At 37.4% G+C, this 18152-nt stretch overlaps 1 protein-coding gene across 1 annotated transcript in view; it reads left to right on the top strand.

Moving 5' to 3' along the window:
- Zmat4 (zinc finger matrin-type 4) overlaps positions 1 to 18152 on the top strand; it is a 341626-nt gene that overhangs the window by 55392 nt on the left and 268082 nt on the right. Inside the window, exon 2 of the mRNA XM_090353748.1 lies at positions 10281 to 10370. Coding sequence (XP_090209874.1) covers positions 10281 to 10370 — 90 coding nt within the window. The remainder of the gene's footprint in view (positions 1 to 10280; positions 10371 to 18152) is intronic.

Below are 18152 nucleotides of genomic sequence, written 5' to 3' on the forward strand. Positions count from 1 at the left end.
CATCATTTTCTAGTCTACTGAGTCCAGGGCGGGAAGGCCTGTCTACTGACTAGGCCTTGGCAGGTCCTGTGGAGGAGTTTTCTCTCACCCTCTGTGTGATGATGGAAGACTTCCTCTAGGCAAAGGCTTTTTCTTACTAGATTTTTATTTAGCCTATCTTTCACACTTAGTGCAAGAAGTTTCTATCGCTACATACCTTTTTGTGGTAGTAAGGCACGATTCTTCCATTGGGGGAAAAACACCCTACACATTAAAACAGATCTCTAACTCATGTAGTTTTCAATTAGGTTTAAATTTAACCTTGACTCCTAGCGTGATGGTTGTATAGCATTTCCAGGGTTCATTCTGGGCTTGTTCAGTAGTGGAATCTGAAGTGAGTCCTGGCTAGACACTCTATCCTCCAGTCTATGAATACAATACTCGCATCAGCCAGTCTTCTTTGGACTATAAAAAGAGTTAGGTCCTTGATATATTTGTTTTCTAATTAAATCCTACTTACCCTGAATGACTAGAAATACCTCCAAAGTAGTGGACTATGAAAGCTACTCTTCTATAATTACCAGTCTGTTCCAAGTTTTCTCCTTTTTTTTTTTAAGTCAGTGGCTTATTTTAGCTGATTTCTAAAGGAGGTATAATTAGATGGTTCTGATGAAAAAAGATGGTAAAAGAATTATCTAGGAAATCAGGAATGAATTGTAAAGCTGATTGGAGATAACACCTTTTTTGCCAGCCTCTCAAGTGTTATTTAAGGATGAATTATCCTTAAATGGGAAAGGACTTTGGAGACTATTTGAAATATTATGCAAATACAAACTGGCTTTTTTTAAATAAAAATCTGTGTAGTACTATAAGACAAAAATCAGTATCCTTATTTGAAGTGAATTTGAGTTATAAGGGTTTTTTTTCTCTTAAGAAATTGAGATAGTGGAAGATGGCTATGCAGGTAAAGCACAAAATGATTCTATTTCTACATGTTTCCCCTTCTTTCACAGCAATACATTTGAAATAGATGTTTTGTTTTATTCCTTATTTCTCCCCACCCCTAAAGAGAAGATGGGCCTGAATTTCAACAATGTGATTGAATACTAATAAATTATTATAGCAATATATACTAATCTTCAGATAGGTCTGACCTCACACAATGCCAAATATGGGGCCAAAAGCTTTAATTAAAATAGAAGAATTGGTCATTTCTGGCCTATCCTAGAAGCTCAACATTAATGTAGATTTGGTAAAAGTTATGACATTTGCTTAAAATGCAACTATGAATATAAAGGAAGCGCCTGGGGCTCTAAGTGCAATTGGAAGAGATTATTTTTTTTTCATACCTCCTTTCTTAAAGTGAGACATGTTTTTGCTCTTCTAAGGCTTCTCATACTTTTGAAATCAGTGCAGATTTTAGGGAGTAATTCTTTGAAAAAGTAATAAGTTGTTGTTACTCTTATTAAGTTGTTGTTATGAATCTATTTGGACGATGCTGGAGCCATTTTTAGGTACATGTTCTGCCAGGCCTTTGAGGAATAGTTTTGGGGGATGGGGAGCGTCATTGTCTTACTAGCCCCAGAATGTGTTTACACACACAACTGAAAGTGAACACATGTAGAGAACACATATAGTGTGATACGATTTGTATGTACTAAAGAAAGTTGAAATTTTAAGTAGCATATATTGCCTTTAGGTTAAGAAGGCTCATTTAACACTAAATACTGATTTTTTTAAAAAAACATGCATTTTGATTGAGGGTAAGCCATTAACATGAATAAATGGAAATGTAGTCAATTATACCAGTGCATATTAAAAGCATTCTAGATCAGTGTTGCTTTTTACTGATTATAATAATAGTGAGTTAGGAGAATACTTAATGTGGAATTACCATAGCTTGAGCATTATTAAGTTATGATTACTATATATTACAGGCATATTTGCTAAAGAAATAAGAAATGATAACCACATTCCCCATCACCTAATATCTTTCTGTCCCACCTTTTCTTGCTATACTTGCAAACATTTATGCACTTTTAATCATAGTCTGTTTTTTTTAAATAGGCCATTTTAATTTTTTTTTATAATTTAGTAACTAGTTTTCTTGATTTCAGATAAGGCCCTTTAATAGTACTCAGAAACAACACAGTGATGGCAGTTTTCCTGATTGGTGTGTAGTCTTCAAAAATTGTAAGGAGTTACTTGTATGTTTTTAAGTTTAGCATATTTCATATAATATGTTGCGTAAAAGGTATATTTTCTTTAAGAAGTTATTAGCTCATATTACTTATTGGGGTTAGTTACCTGTATTTACAATGCATTTTAATTGACCCACTCTTATCATTCCCCTGCTCCTCTTTCCAAAACACTTCCAACAGGTTTCACTTTTCCATTTTCATAGTTTCCAGTAATCTTTTTGATTGCATTAAACTATTTTTATGCTCCTTATTAGCCAACTTTCTTCCTGATGGGCCTTCTACAGTCTTATTCCTCTTCCTTTTCCCCCAGCCCTCTATTGATCAATAGCTTTTGTTCAGATTGCTTATACTGTTTTTATATATACTTTCAGTGCCCTATAAAATTATGTACTCTTTATTTTTCCCCTCCCCATTTCCTTTCTCCTTAGTCCTTCATTTTGTATTGTTTATCCACCTAAATAATTATGTTTGTGTGTATATTCACAGGTATATGTATAAGTCTTTTAGGTTTGGTTTGAACATATGGGTGAAATTTTATGATTTTGTTATTTGAGTTTGTCTTATGTCACTCAGTATAATATCTTCCAATTAAATTCATTTTTTCTGCAAATGACTTGATTTCATTTTTCTTTATGGTTGTGTAATATTCCATAGTGTGTGCATATATGTATAGACATATGTGTATATATGTGCATACAGTGTGAATATATGTAAATCTTTTTTATCCTTTCATTTGTTGTTACACACTTCAGCTTATTTCAACATTTGGCTGGTGTGAAGAGTGTTACAATGTGTAATTATATAGGTGTTTTTCTAGACTTGATTTATTCTCCTTCACATATAAGTTTAATGGTGGTATGGCAGAATAATAAAGAAGTTAGTCTTTTTTTGTTAAATGTATGTTTTATTGTTACTGTAGAGGTGATGTACATAGAGGTTACAGTTATATGTTAGGTAGAGTCCATTTCCTTTTGAACCATGCTACTCGTTCTCTTGGTTGCTCGCAGTTTTTCCCTCCCGTCCCCACCCACAAGTGATAGAGTCCCTTTTCCACACTGTGTAGAGAATGCCATGCTAATCTCTGCTTTTGTAATTTTAATTCTTTAGATTGTACATGCAGTTGAGATATAATGTAGATTTATTTTTTTTGTTTGTTTGTTTCTGGCTAATCCCATGTAGGATAATGACTTCCAGGTTGCCACTGCAGGTTTCTCTTTTTGTTTCCATCTGTTTTTTATTGTAATTAATAGAAGGGTTATATTATATTCACTAGATAGAAGGTGCATTACTTCACAAACATTGATAACCTTTCTCATGTCTTGGTCTCCATTTCTCTCCCCCTACCCCCGCCCGTCTAGTTTTAGTCTTTTGAGAACAACCATATTGATTTCCATACTGGTTATACTAGATGACATTCCCACCAAAAATTAATAAGGGTTCCATTTTCCATTCCAACTGAGATGACATGGAATCATAATATAGCTTTCATTTGCATTTCCTTGACTAATGATGTTGAGTGTTTCTCTGTATCTGTTAACCATTTGTATTTCTTCTTGTGAGAACTGTTCAGTTTGCTGTTTAATTTTTTTGTCTTTGTATATTATATCAGTTTTTTTTTACCTATTCAGTAGCAGATTTTCCCCCATTCCATGGGTCGTCTCTTGGTCCTGGTAATTATTTTGCTGTGTGGAACCTCTTTAATTTCATATAGTCCCCATTTGCTAATTCTGGATGGTTTTTCTATGGGCATATCAAGTCTTATACAGAAAAAATTTCCCTGTGCTTTGAAGTTGCAGGGCTTTTCTTACATTTTCCTGTAGTAAATTTAAACTTTTGGATCTTATTTTAAGCTCTTTGATAAGAATTTGAGTTTATTTTTGTACAAGGTAAGAGAGAGAAATCCAGTTTCAATCTCCTGCAGGTAGATATCCATTTGTCCCAGAACCATATTTTGAAGAGTCTGACTTTTCTCTATGTATGCTCTTCTCTCATTTGTCAAACATTACTTGTAGGTGTGTGGTTTTATTCCTGTATTTTTTGTACTGTTCCATTGGTCTTCAGGTAGGTTTATGAGTCAACATCCACCTGTTTTTGTTACCATGGCTTTGTAGTATAATTTGAAGTTGAGTATTTTTATGTAGAAATTCTTTTGCTGTTCTTTTATATCTCCAGAAGAACTTTTGGATGTTTTCTGTAATTCTTAGAAGAATTATCCTGGGATTTTGGTGAGTTTTGTCTTGAATTTGAACATGTTTTTGCAGGGTATCTATTTTCATATTAATCTTCTAAGCTGTGAGCATATAATATCTTTCCATCTTCTGATAGCTTCTTCATTTACTTTCTTTAATGTGTTTTGGTTTCATTATAGAAGTCTTACTTCCTTGGTAATAAGGAGATATTGTTTATGAGGCTATTGTGAATGGAATTATTTTCTGGATTTATTTTTCAGTCTGTTCCTTAGTACACAAAAAAGCTACCAATTTTTGAACGTGTATAGTTTTAAATCCTGTTAAGTTTTCAAAGATATTCATCAGTTGTAGGAGATATTTTTGTTGTTGTTGTTTTTTGTTTGTTGTTAGTTGTGGGACTTGAACTCTGGACTTGGGTGCTGTCCCTGAGCTCTTCATCTCAAGGCTACTACACTACCCCTTGAGCTATAGCACCACTTACAATTTTCTGGTGGTTCATTGGAGATAAGAGTCTCATGTCTTTAGTTCCCCAGGCTGGCTTTGAACCACAATCCTCATATCTGAGCCTCCTGAATGGCTAGGATTACAGGCATGAGCCACCACGCCCTACTACTTGTATGAGTTTTATTTTGGTGGAGTCTGTAGGTCTGTTAACTACGTGATCATATCACCACTAGTATGTTAGAAGTCTTTTATTTTTTTCTTTCCCTATTTGTGTCTTGTTAATTTCTTTTTCTGGCTTTATTTCTCTGGCTATGAATTCCAGCGCAGTATTGAACAAAGACAAAGCTACATAAATTCAGGAGATTGATGTTCTATGTGTGATGATTATAGAGTTGAATCTATTGACAATGTTAATATTGAAAAGTATTCTGCATTTCATGATTTTTATTTTTTTAGTGTATGTGTATTTGTGATTTACAGTTCTTTTCTCATGTACTCTTCTAGTAGCGTCTGTTTTTTTTTTTTTTCTGATTTTGACTATCTTTTTCTGCAGGTAGGATTCCCTTATTTTTTGCATTGCTGGTTTAGGAGTCATAAATTCTTTTTTTAATCTATTTTATTATAAAGGGATTACAGTTACATAAGGCAGATAATGAGTACATTTCTTTTTCTTTCTTCTTTTTTTTCTTTTTTGGTTTGCCAGTCCTGGTGCTTGAACTCAGGGTCTGAGCACTGCCTTTAGACTTTCTCAGGACGAGAGCTCTACCACTTAAGCCAGAGCACCATTTCCGGCTTTTTCTATGTATATGGTACGGAGGACTCAAACTTGGGTCTTCATGCATGCTAGGCAAGCACTCTTACTGCTAAGCCAAACTCCCAGCCAATACATTTCTTTTTGAGCAGTGTTACTTCTTCCCATTTCCTACCAGTTTTTCTCCTCTTGACTGCTTTCCCTCAAATAGTTTATTTTCAGTATACTGTCTAGTGAGCATAACTGACAAATTAGTTTGCTATTTGTACTACAATTTCTGTGCTAACCCTCTGCTACCTAAATCAGATAAATTTACAAGACGAAAAGTACAGAAATCAGTGACAAAGATGGAAAACCAAAAAAAAAAAATTCAAAACAAAATAAAAACCACAAAAAGTAAGCTAAAGTACTTTTGTTTCCATTTCTTGGCGTTCATTTTTGATAAGCATCACTTAAATGATCATATGCATCATGGAGGGATTTTATTCACTCTTCAATTCTGAAAATTTCTCTCACTTTCTATTTAATATAATGGTATTCCATGGCTACTTTAACTAGTCTCTAGCTTTAAAAAATTTCAATAATTCTGTGATGAATATTTTTACTCCAATATAGTTGTAACTTCTTTTTTTTTTGGTGGGGAAGTTTTCATTAGTTTGCTAGAGTAAATTCAAAAAGTGCAGTTACTTTGCCAAATTTCAAGGAATTTCTGGTAAAATATAGGTAAAGCAGTCACTTGTAGGCCAGTACCATAAGGGACTCATCCTTGTTGTCAAGCACTCACTCCAATATTCCTCAAACTATTCAATGTAATTAAAAGTGAAAGATCAATACCAAACTCATTATATGAGCCCTGCATAACCCTTAGCCCCAAACCAGACGGGGACCTCTCAACAAAAGAGAACTATAGGCCTATTTCTTTAGTGAACATATATGTAAAACTTCTCAATAAAATTTATGGCCACCTGGTTTCAACAACTAATCAAAAAACCCATACACTATGCCCAGCAGGATTCATTCTAGGAATGGGAACCAGGTTCAACATATGCAAGTCAATGTAATGCAACACATCAATAGGAACATGGATAAGAACCACACAATCATTTCAATAGATGCAGCAAAACCATTTGACATGATCCAGCACTTCTTTATGATGAAAATGCTGCTGGAGAAGCTAGGAATCCTTGGAATATTCCTAAATATAATAGACCGTATATGACAACAGCTAGCATTATATTTAATGGTAAAAGTTAAAATCATTTCCTCTAAAATTAGGAATGAGACAAGCATGTGTGCTCTCTCCATTTCTCTTCAATATAGTATTGAAATTCCTAGCCAGAGCAATAAGGCAAGATACAAACACAACCGAGCCAAACAGGGAAAGAATTAGACCTCTCCCTCTTTGTGGATGACATGATCCTGTTTTGAAAAAACCTCATAGACTCCACTCTTAAGTGACTTGAGCTGATCCAGAACTTTGGCAAAGAAGCAACATATAAAATTAACTCACAATAATCAGTAGCTTTCCTATATGCCAACAATGGAGTGATGCTGAAATCAGAAAAGCAACTCCATTTTAACAGCCTCAACCTCCCATGCTCCTATATTGGGAGGATTAACACCATGAAAATGGCAACATTGCTAAAACCTATTTATAAATTCAATGCAATACCCATCAATATCCCAACAGCGTTCTTTAATGAAATAGAAAAAGCAATCCAAAATTTCGTGTGTAATAATAGAAGACCTTGAATAGTAAAAACAGTCATTAACAGGAAACAGAGTACTGGAGGACTATCAATACCAAACTTCAAACTGTATTATAAACCTTATTTATAAAAATACCTTGATATTGGCACATGAACAGGCCTGAGGACCAGGTCCAAAGCTGGATGTGGGGCACATTGTACCACACCTTGCAAAAGTCTTTTGGAAACCCTTTCCCTCTGTCACATCACATAATTTGGAAGCAACTCTGCATTTGAATCAGGCTAATGGGAAATGGGCCTTTTTCCATTGAGCACTGTGGGCTATCTTATGTGTGTACTTATTGTTGGCTTGTAAATGGAGAAGAAAGTGGATCTGTCTTAAATAGTCTGGACAAAACAAAGGAGGGAGGGCCCAGAGTTTGGCCTAGTGGTAGAGTGCTTGCCTAGCATGCACAAAGACCCATGTTCGATTCCTCGATACCACATGCATAGAAACAAGCTTGAAGAGGTGCTGAGGCTCAAGTGGTAGAGCTCTAGCCTTGAAAAAGGCCAAGGACAGTGTTCAGGCGCTGAGCTCAAGCCTAGAACTGGGAAAAAAAACCCAAAAAACAAAGGAGGGAGAAAGATGTCTCCTTTCCCACTTCAGAAGCAGTTGATATTTGCTAAAACTTTGCTTCTTTTCACCCTTAAGATGAGAAAAGGACCCTACTTCTACTCTGTGTGGTTAGACCTTCTTCCACCATAATTATCAAATGAGAAGGAACTGACAGGAAAAACAGGCCTCTAATCATCAAGATTGCTAATATGCCTCAAATCCCAGCCTCTCTCATCACTAATGGCTTTAGAGAAGAGCTTGTCATTTATTTGCTTTTTCTTTTTAGCTAATGGATTTTTACTAGTTTTGTGAAACTGCAATTAAATACTTGGTGAACTCTGCCTTTGCTGAAAAGTCTTTTAAAAAGAAACGCAGTATTTTGGGAAAGAAAAAAGAAATCAGCCACAAAATAGGCCACATTATTAAATTTCCAGTTGTGCCATCATTTTGTTCTTTGGGAATCTAGGGCTTTAGGTGGATTGATGACTCAGGATCTTGGATAAGACATTATCTGCAATAATAAATGCAAAATTGAAAGCTACTTTGGTCATATTTGAGCTTATAAAGTACCACTTTGTCTTTTTTTCTTTTTACCACTTAACTTTCTTTCTGTGCTTTTCTACTACCCGTAGTCTGTGTTTAAGTTCAGTCTTTGGGTTTTTGTTTAAATATATTCTTTTTCATTCTTAATAATATCCTATTTCCTCCTCCTAAAACTCAACAGGATAGTAGCAAACAAGTGTGTGTGTGTGTGTGTGTGTGTGTATGTGTGTGTATGTGTATAACATATATATATGTGTGTGTGTGTTTGTGTATTATTAATTGACATTTATTTGTAAATACGTTTTAAGTTCTAGTCTATACTGTATTGTTAAAAATATGCAGAAGCTGAACAATGATATTAAATTCTCAGACTCCTGCCTACACAGGTTTCTGTTTCTATATTTTATCAAGTTTTTCAGCAATAACAGCAAAAAGACTTCATGTAACTTAAAACCTACTAGGAGACCTAGAAATAGCCCCAAGTGTTAGCAGTGCATTTCAAATCACATGTTGTTACTTCTATACATGTGTAAAAATTTCTCATGTTCTATTAGTAATTTTAAACCCATTTAAAGGTCTTAAATGTGTGTTGGGACTATTTAAAAGCATAGTCTCCTTGCTCTAGGCAGAATAACAGAATTAAGAAAGTGATGGATGAGGAAAGCTAGCAGAAAGGATTTACAAGTGCATCCTGTAAACAAGATGTACTTGCCGTGTTTTCTCTGAAAATCACTTTGCCTTTGTGGCTAATCCATAAAAGTAAACCATCATCCTGATATTGGCTTGGCCTCAACTGTAAGTAAAGCTAAGTGGAACAAAGATCTTGAAAAGAAGAAAATCTTTTCTGAGAAAATAAAATGGGAAAGGGATTGGAATCAGGTAGTAGTAGATTCAGTAATAGTATAAATAAGCATAGTGAGTAAGAAAAGTTTAGTATTATGTACATTCTAATGAATAAACTGTCTTGCTTGATTCTCAGTACATTGTAATGCTCCTTTTGTACATGGAGAAAACATTCATTTAGACTCGAAATACATCTTTAATCTCTATTATAATACAGCTTGAAAGCAGTACAGCTAGAACTGAGATTAACTAAACTTTTGGAATAATTATTTTTAGTGCTCTTTCATTCTACTGTCGCGCTTGTAGGAGAGCACAGAGGTTAGAGCTGCAATATTCTCCAAAATGATAAGAGCCAGACTGGGCTGTCAGTTAAGGAAATGTCTTAAGCGAAAGGATGGATGGGAGCACTTTCTCCTTGCTTGCCTTTGGCAGATCAATGTAGCTTGTAGCTTGAAATGTGCAGGAGGTGCTCCTTCACCTGCATCTCTTTATCCTACCTTTTGCTTGTTCCAGTGAGACGTTAGAGAATGTCTCTTGATGACTTCCTTTCTTTCAGTTTGGTAGAAATGTAAGAAAGCTTCTTCTTTGAGTATTATACATACATGACTGCCCTGCCTTGCACATCCTCACCTCCAATGTAGGACAGGTAAGCGAGAGAGACAGATACTTTCTTCGTGCTGGTCTTTCATCACAGTGGATTCTTACATTGCTTCCTCTGCTTACCCATTATACTTTGGAGGATAATTAAACACAAAATCCATTCCAGGCTAAACAATCTCAATGCTATCACTTAACTTGCTCATTGGGTTTTTGTTTTTCTCAAAATGACACAGGTTTTAGGACTTTGGACAAGCCACTTAATCTGTCTGAAACTGTTTCCCACATGTCTCACAGGAGCACTCAAAAGTGTTTTCAACTAAAAAAAAAATAGTTTGCATTTGCAGTCACTGGCTGTGTTCCAAAAGATTTTCTCGTCCTTTCCCAAATGACTTCTCTTTTACAATATGTCCTTCTTTTCCTCTCCAGAGTCGAAAGCATGCAAGCAAAGTCCGACTCTATTATATGCTTCACCCCAGAGATGGTGGATGTCCTGCTAAGAGACTCCGGTCAGAAAACGTGAGTATCTGGTGCCATCTGATCTCAGGTGATTTACAGGAGTTGTAGGCATGTTAAGATTTATGGCAAAGATAAGTAAGTGGAAGTAGTTCATACTCAACATTGTAGAAAAATATTCTATGTAAACAAATCCTATTCTTCTGTTTGTGTTTTGGCCTGTCAGGACTTGCCAGTACTGGAGTTGTGGCTAATACTGTATCGAGGCCATATAACTAGAGAAAGTATAGAGTACAAGGCTGAGCAAGGCTGAGTGACAAGAGGCAAAGCTCTAAAAGGACAAAGCAGTGAGAAGACAATGACCTGAGGGGCAAATCTGTCAGAAATATTAGATGCTTTGTTCTTTATGCAGTGTATGTTTCCTGTGCTATGTAGAGCAGAATGTCAGTTTGTTAATTTATAATGAAGACTATACATATTTTGCAAATAAAGACACTCAGGCTTTTTGATCAGTACTCTCTTCCCCTTAAGGAATATTTACTTGGGAAAATAGATGACAGCTAGAAAGTTGCTTTGAGAAGATAAAGTCCATGAAAGGGTTTGTATCCGATAGGCCAAGGCAAAGGCTGATGAAGTGAATATTCCTTTCTCTCAGCATAGTTACTTTTCCTCGTGAGTGGAATGTGTACCCTCCAGCTGCAAAGGCGCTCGTGATGAACACTGGGGATTGCACATAGCAATTTCTTGCCCTCTGAGGTTGGAAGAGGCCGAAGGCCTGGAATTGGTACCTTGTGCTATCAGTAACGCTAGTGATCTTATTTGTAGGGTGAGCGCTCTCTTTTCTTATTGAAAATTAATGTGATCATTGAGGAAACTTAAAAAATAGACTTGGGAATGTTGTTAAAAGAAAAAATGGAGTCCAGAGAGCAGGGCCACTGTGTGTAACCAACCAAGGACCTTGATTATTAAGAATGGTGTAGTGCATGAACTTCATTCCAAACATGCCTCATAGCATTACAAAATGAGCTCTTCTGACAGAGGCTGGTCTGGAGCAGTGTGGAGCTAGTTTATTGTCTGTGTGAAGCAACATTTTGAGCTCATTGGAGGCCAGACATAGCATGAAAACTTTGCAAACTGCTGAGAACTGGTTTGTGTCTAGCTTTGTCAGCTGTTAGGTTTAGCACCTTGGGCTAACCATTGATCTCTTAAAGCTCAAGCTTTGTCAGTCAGCCCATAATAAGCAGACTTCCTTCCTTCCTTTTTCCCTACACTAACCTGAGCCTGGTGTATGGTGAGAAAAGATGTCCAAATTTGAAAGCAAGGTGTATTTGCAAGTATTCTTTAAGTGTGACTTTGAAGAAATGAAAAGCATGAGGAGCCCTGTGACTGTGGTTCAATAAAGAAACAGAAAATCAAAACAGAGGTGACTGGAGGAAGTCATAGTATAGTGAAGAGGGGGGGTCATTATTTTATGTAAATGCTTGGATCTCACAGTGCAAGTATTTATTAACATTCTGTACAAGTAAGTATGTGAACTGGAAGCAACTGAATTACTTCAGGGACCCAATCCTGAATCAAGTTTTACTGAAAGATAGACCTTGGTTTGGGTCATAGGGTATAGAATGGACCTTACCTGATGGAAGAGAGAAATGGGAGTGAGGAGGGATAATATCAATTTGTTAGAGGTATTCTTACTCAAAGAACCTGTTAAGCCATGGTTAGGTAAAACCAACCTTTATCTCCAAATCCTGCAGCTACACTGGAAACATGCTTTTTATTAGCAGGTAGAACAAAATTAGTTTTTATCCTTTGAAATGATTTAACAGTGGTGCCTGGATCCTTAATTCAATAGGCATTTAGAGCTTTATTCTAAAGATGAGGAAATTGTAGGGTTCAGACCCACTTGATAATTAACTACTGGACTCAGATTATTATCATGTACTTACTTTCTAATCATGGCTGTTGTATTTATATGTGAGCTCCTGGGGTGGGCTTGAGAAACAGAAGGAAAGCCTGGAGTCTTTGCTACTTTGGGCAGACTCATAATTTCCTAACTTTTTCCCTACACTAACCTGAGCCTAGTGTATGGTGAGAAAAGATGTCTGAATTTGAAAGCAGGGTGTATTTGCAAGCATTCTTTATTTAAGGCATATTTAAGCATTCTTTGAAAACTTTTCCTCTGCTGTATCCTGGGTTTTGAAAACTTTTATCTGCTATTGGTTTATTTATTACATCATTTTTCTTTAACTTATTAATCATACTATGAAAGTAAATCAGTAAACAGCAAAAGCAAAAAGATACTAATGTTTAAAAGAGAAGATTTTTTTTGTTACACTGTGTGTATGCTTCAAGGGCAAATGTAATTTTCATATATATATTTTGATACATTGCATACAGTGCAGAAAACATTTCCCCTATACTCCAAGGATCTGAGAGCATATGCCAGTAATTATTTGGATTGATTTGTTTTGTACACCGAAGACTGAGAAACCAGTTGTACAAATGGATCATGACAAGACCGTATATAGAAACTGATCTCTGACCTATAACAACCATTCCAAGAAACTGAATGTAGTTCTAAGCAACAACATAGGAGGTTCTGCTTCTCGTTGGTTCTCTTGCATCTTTTCCATGCCAATAGCCTCCAATTAGGGAGCTTTCCATTCTTGCCTTTGAGTCTTCCTGAAGTGCTTGTGATGATGACTGACTCTTCCAGCAGAGCAAGCTTTAAGAACATAGCCTCTGTTCTCATTTTACTCTCTGGAAATTTAAATATTAATAATATATAATACACACTTTTCTCATTTGGTTCAGCTGAGATAATTCATATTTTCTTATCACTTTGTTTTTGCTTATCACATCCAGTCTTTTGGTTCTCTTTCCAACAGCACCTTCTGTTCTCTGACAGATATTCTTCCACTTGCTTCTTTGCTCCTCCCACCCTGCCTGTTTGCAGGAGATGTGATAGGTTTGCAGCACAGTGGTCCCTGATTGGAAGAGCTTCCACATGTGCCCAGAATCCCCAGCAAAATGAAAGACAGAGAAAACTTGTTCTTGATTATCCAGCACTGACCACACTTCTGCAAACTATGGGAATGGATACATACATAATAGCTTACTTAGAAGCCCTGTTACCTTTTTGTTATTATTACTAGCATTTAAATTAATTATTTTCTTTCCTGTTTTGGCATTTACACCTTTTGAAATTCCCCCTTCACATACTTTATTCTTTAGAATGGATCTTACGTATTTTTTTATTCCTGAATTTTAGAGAAAGAGATTTTCTGTTGAAGCCAGAGAAGAGGATTAAATGTAAAATCAGTTTTTATAGGTGGCTGACTGAGACATGGGTATGAGGATAGAAAACAAACTGTATCACTTCATGAGCCAGTCTGGAAAGCTTCTAAATATCAACAGAGATTAGGATCTAGTCAGCTATGTCAGCCATGTATCCCATTGAATCTTGGCTTCCCCAGGCCTCTGCCTGGGATACAAGAGACAGGTTGGTCCTAGCCTCCCTTGTAGGATAGGGAGGAAGACTAGGTTTCCTGGGCAGGATGACACTGAGCTGATTATTCATAGGTGTGTGTGAGACAAATGCAAAGGATAGGAATGGCTTGTCAGAACATAGGGTCACAGATCCATGTTGTTAGGTCTGCCCAGGAAAATTGGCCCTTTACATGTAGCTTTCTCTAGAAGTGCCTGCCCAGGCACTTGTAACCCAGGCAACGGGTACACCTAGGGGCAAAGCGAAGTCCCCCAGGCTCTGAGGTCACTTCTACATCCTCTATAGCCATACCTCCTCCCCACCCTCTTCTTGTCATCCTCTCTGCACATGATTGAATCCCTTCATGCATACCTCCATTTTACATGGGCAAGAGGCTTAGTCTGTCTCAAATAAACTCTTCTGCCTGAACAACCGTATGGAAACCTCCTTTCTCAATCCTTACCTACTGGTGCTGAAACCTAGGAGAGAGAGATTGAACTGCTACAAGACAAGGAAAGTTACTTTTCTAGGCGGGATGGCTGGGAGGCTGTGTCAGCCATACAGGGCTTGGCGGGCTTGACAGTGGGAGACAAGAGATAGACAGAAGGATAGGCAAGGAAAACAAAGAAAGCCTCTGACCATTTATCATTGTGTTGGCAGAAATTGTTGCAATAAAAATAAGGCATTTTGGTTTTATGGAGTCCTTTAGAGAAAGTCTGGTGAAGACATAAAAAAGAGTAGTCCCTGAGAATGTAGAAAGTAGGCCAAAAGGCATAGACAGTCCCTCTGGTGTGGTGTGGGGGTATGGGAGCATGTAAGCAAGGTGGAGGGGGAGAGAGAGAAAGAAAGAGAGAGAGAGAGAGAGAGAGAGAGAGAGAGAGAGAGAGAGAGAGAGAGAGAGAGAGCAAGAAAGAGTGGGGGGGGGAGAACCTGTAGTAGACAGGAGTCACTCACCAGACAGACAGGAGCAGAAGACTCCAGATGGTGCAGTGAATGCATGGCCAGAAATGGTAAAGACAATAGATTGGACATGGGGTTCCTTTGGCAGTTGAGGTCCATGGAGGGGGACCAGGGGGCAGACTGACCCTCAGAAAGAGAGAGAGGAGAAGATTCAGCAACTCCTGACACTCCTGAGTTTTGGCACCATTACATAAGGACTGAGAAAGTAAACCTCCACATGGTTCTTCTGGCAGTTTATTAGGGTTTATTAGGGAGACTAAACTTGCTGCCCATACAAGATGGAGGTGTGCAAAGTGGGAGGAGGACTTTTTTCATGCAGAGAAGTTATATATAGGGAGAGGGAAGGAAGGAGATATGGTTACAGAAGATGTAAAAGTGACCTCAGATCCTGGGGGACCTCCCACTGCCCCCAGATGCACCAGTTACCTGGGTTATAGATGCTGGGTGGAGAATTCGAGAGATGGCCCTGTGTGCACAGAGGGAGAACAAAGGGGAACAGGGCATTTTTCCTGGCTGTGCCTAATCCATACCTTCCCTAGACAAAAGTTGATGGAATCTCTGACTCTAAAGGAATCATGGTCACATTAGTATCTCAGAATTGCTTAATTGTATCACCAGGTTGCTTAAAACAGCAGAATGTATTTGGCTTCTCTTCTGGAGGCTGCAAGTCTGAAACCTGAAGCTGCAGGTAGCTCTGGAAAGCTAGGTGAAAATGTGCCTGCCCCTGTCCTGGTTGTGTGGTTTGCAGTACATCCCACAAATTGTACTTCTCTGTGATTGTTTTTATGTATTCTAACCAGAGCCCTAGACCAGAGGCTAGATCCTGGAGATTCCTTTATGTCAGGTCTAGGTCTGGTTACTAACTTCAGCTTGCCAATTGGAGAGTTAGGTAGTTGTGAAGGGCAAAGGAAAGAAGTTTATTCATTTCTTAATTGTCAATTTCTTAATTCTTAATTAAATTCATACCTAGGAAGAGAGACAATAAGTCTTTCAGCTTACCTTTGGGACTATTGAGATAACTATAGATTTACATAGAGGTTTGTATAGTAGGGGAAAGAGGCATGCATAACTCAGTCAAAGCGGGGTCAAACTGGGGACTGGCTGATCATTACCTTAATTCTGGTGCCTATTGAGATAATGGCTCCTGATTAAGAGGTGTGTGTGTGTGTGTGTGTGTGTGTGTGTGTGTGTGTGTGTGTGTGTACGTGTCTGTGGGGGAGAGAGACAGGGAGTGAGGGAGGGAGGGAGAAAGGGAGGGAGGGAGAGAGAGAGAGAGAGAGAGAGAGAGAGAGAGAGAGAGAGAGAGAGAGAGAGAGAGAGAGAGAGAGAGAGAGAGAGAGAGAGAGAGAGAGAGATGGAGAAATATCAGCATGGCATGATCTTTAAGACTCTGATACTGGAATTCGATATTGGAATGCCTTTTTTCAGCGTCTGGAGCAGTGCATTGTAAAGCTAACAATAAAAATGCTTTAGTTAGTTATTCTTATCTTTGAGCCTGCAGCCTTGAAGGGGGATAGATTAGGTAGGATCAGTTTTTAGGCAGATAGTCCTTGAAAGATTAACACGCCCATCTATAGAGTTAAAGCAGGAGTCTGACTCCAGGTTTTAAGACAAAGTTTTAAAACAGATATAGAATGAAGACAAAGATTTATTTAATTTGCAGGCTCATATAAGGAAGTGATGTTTTTGAAAAGTATTTCCAAGCACATTCTTTTCTCTCCATAGAATATGAGATTAGACTTACAGTCCACTAATACAATATGACCTATTCTTAACCAGTTACCTCTTTAAACACTTTGTTTTTAAGTAAAATCTCAGGTCCTATAAGGCAATGAATTTAAGATGAAATTTTGTTCACCCAGGGCAGTGGCAGAAACAAAAGTCAAAGTTGTAGTGGCAGCCTAGGGTATTGACAATACAACATAGCACAACACCAACATTTATTTTGTCACATGTTCTGTTTTCCTAAGTAGTGCACAGCCAAATTCATGGTGAATTTGCCAAGACAGGTGCATTTACCAGCCCATACACTTAGAGTTAGAAGTGGAGGTCTAGGTCAATTGTGCTACACATTAGTTTTCCAATTTTGGGTTGAATTTCAGAAACTTGATTGCTGTGATTATAATCAGGGACTGAAATTGCTATCTTGCTTGTCTCAGCATTGTTAAAGGAATCGAATGAATAAAGAAACACGATAAATTGTAAAGTATATGTGAAGTGTTAATTCAGGAAGCTTTTTCTTCATTTTTGAATTATTTTTTGGTGCCTCCTATAATTAATCAGTTCATCAGCCACTTTCTGTTGAGAGTCTCTTGTGTGCACAGAACAGGAGTACAGACTACAAAGGGCACAGAAAGCATGTACAACACAGAACAGTTCAAAGATAAGTTCATTTGTATTATTCTAGTGTTAATCAAACAGATGCTCACAGAAGCCATCATTTGTTGGTAGGTTACTTGCTTTCATTCTTTGGCCTAGATTGGTTGACTTGATTGGGTTTGTTTGAATGTGGAATTTGCTTGAGACAAGGCTTCCAGCTGTGCCAAGGCAGCCCCCTGCTATACAAAACCTCAAAGGCAAGAAAGAAGGGCTATGAGAAGGTTCCATTGGACAGATACTTTTAGGATCCACTTGAACTTGACTTTACAAAGACCCAGTGAGAAACTGTCAATTTTTATATTTTTGTAAATTATACTTCAATTCCCAATTTTTATATTCAAAATAAGTAAATTCACAACCTAGTTCAACATTAAAGCTTATTTGACATTAGATACCAGTGGATAGAACTAAGCACCCCTGAACTATAGCTCCAGCTCTTAAATGTCACATGCATTGTTGGACTGATAGTGAAATATGTAGTAAATTTATGCAGTTTGTTAGTATATGGTGTGTGTATGTATGTGTGTGTGTGTGTGTGTGTGTGTGTGTGTGTGTGTGTGTGTGAGAGAGAGAGAGAGAGAGAGAGAGAGAGAGAGAGAGAGAGAGAGAGAGAGAGATTTTGTGCTGTCTTTCTTGATCATTAACCAAATCAGCTTTTCGAAAGCAAGATCTATTTAGACTTGGTGGAAAGTTGATGACTCATGATAGTTTTCAGTGAACACAAAGATTGAGAATTTGGTGGTCATTGTCTGGCCTTGTCTTGGGGGAATCAGTCATTCACAAGCCATATCTGGATATTCTGGGGAAAAGCAGGCTGGTTTGCACAAGGCAAAGGTAAGGGTAAAGCTCATGAGGTAAAGGTAGGATATGATCAAAGCCTTGTTGTTTGGCTTGAACTATTTTAACAAAAACAGCATAGCCAATTGAAGCCCTTTTATACAACTACTTGAAAATAATTCAAAAAGAAAAGAAAAAACCCAGTTTTGAGGGGTAGGGGGGAGGGTAATGGGGACCAAGAT

The sequence above is a fragment of the Megascapheus bottae genome, chromosome 20 (assembly GCF_031878675.1).
Source record: "Megascapheus bottae isolate mThoBot1 chromosome 20, mThoBot2.hap1, whole genome shotgun sequence".
In the NCBI taxonomy this organism is placed as follows: Eukaryota; Metazoa; Chordata; class Mammalia; order Rodentia; family Geomyidae; genus Megascapheus; species Megascapheus bottae.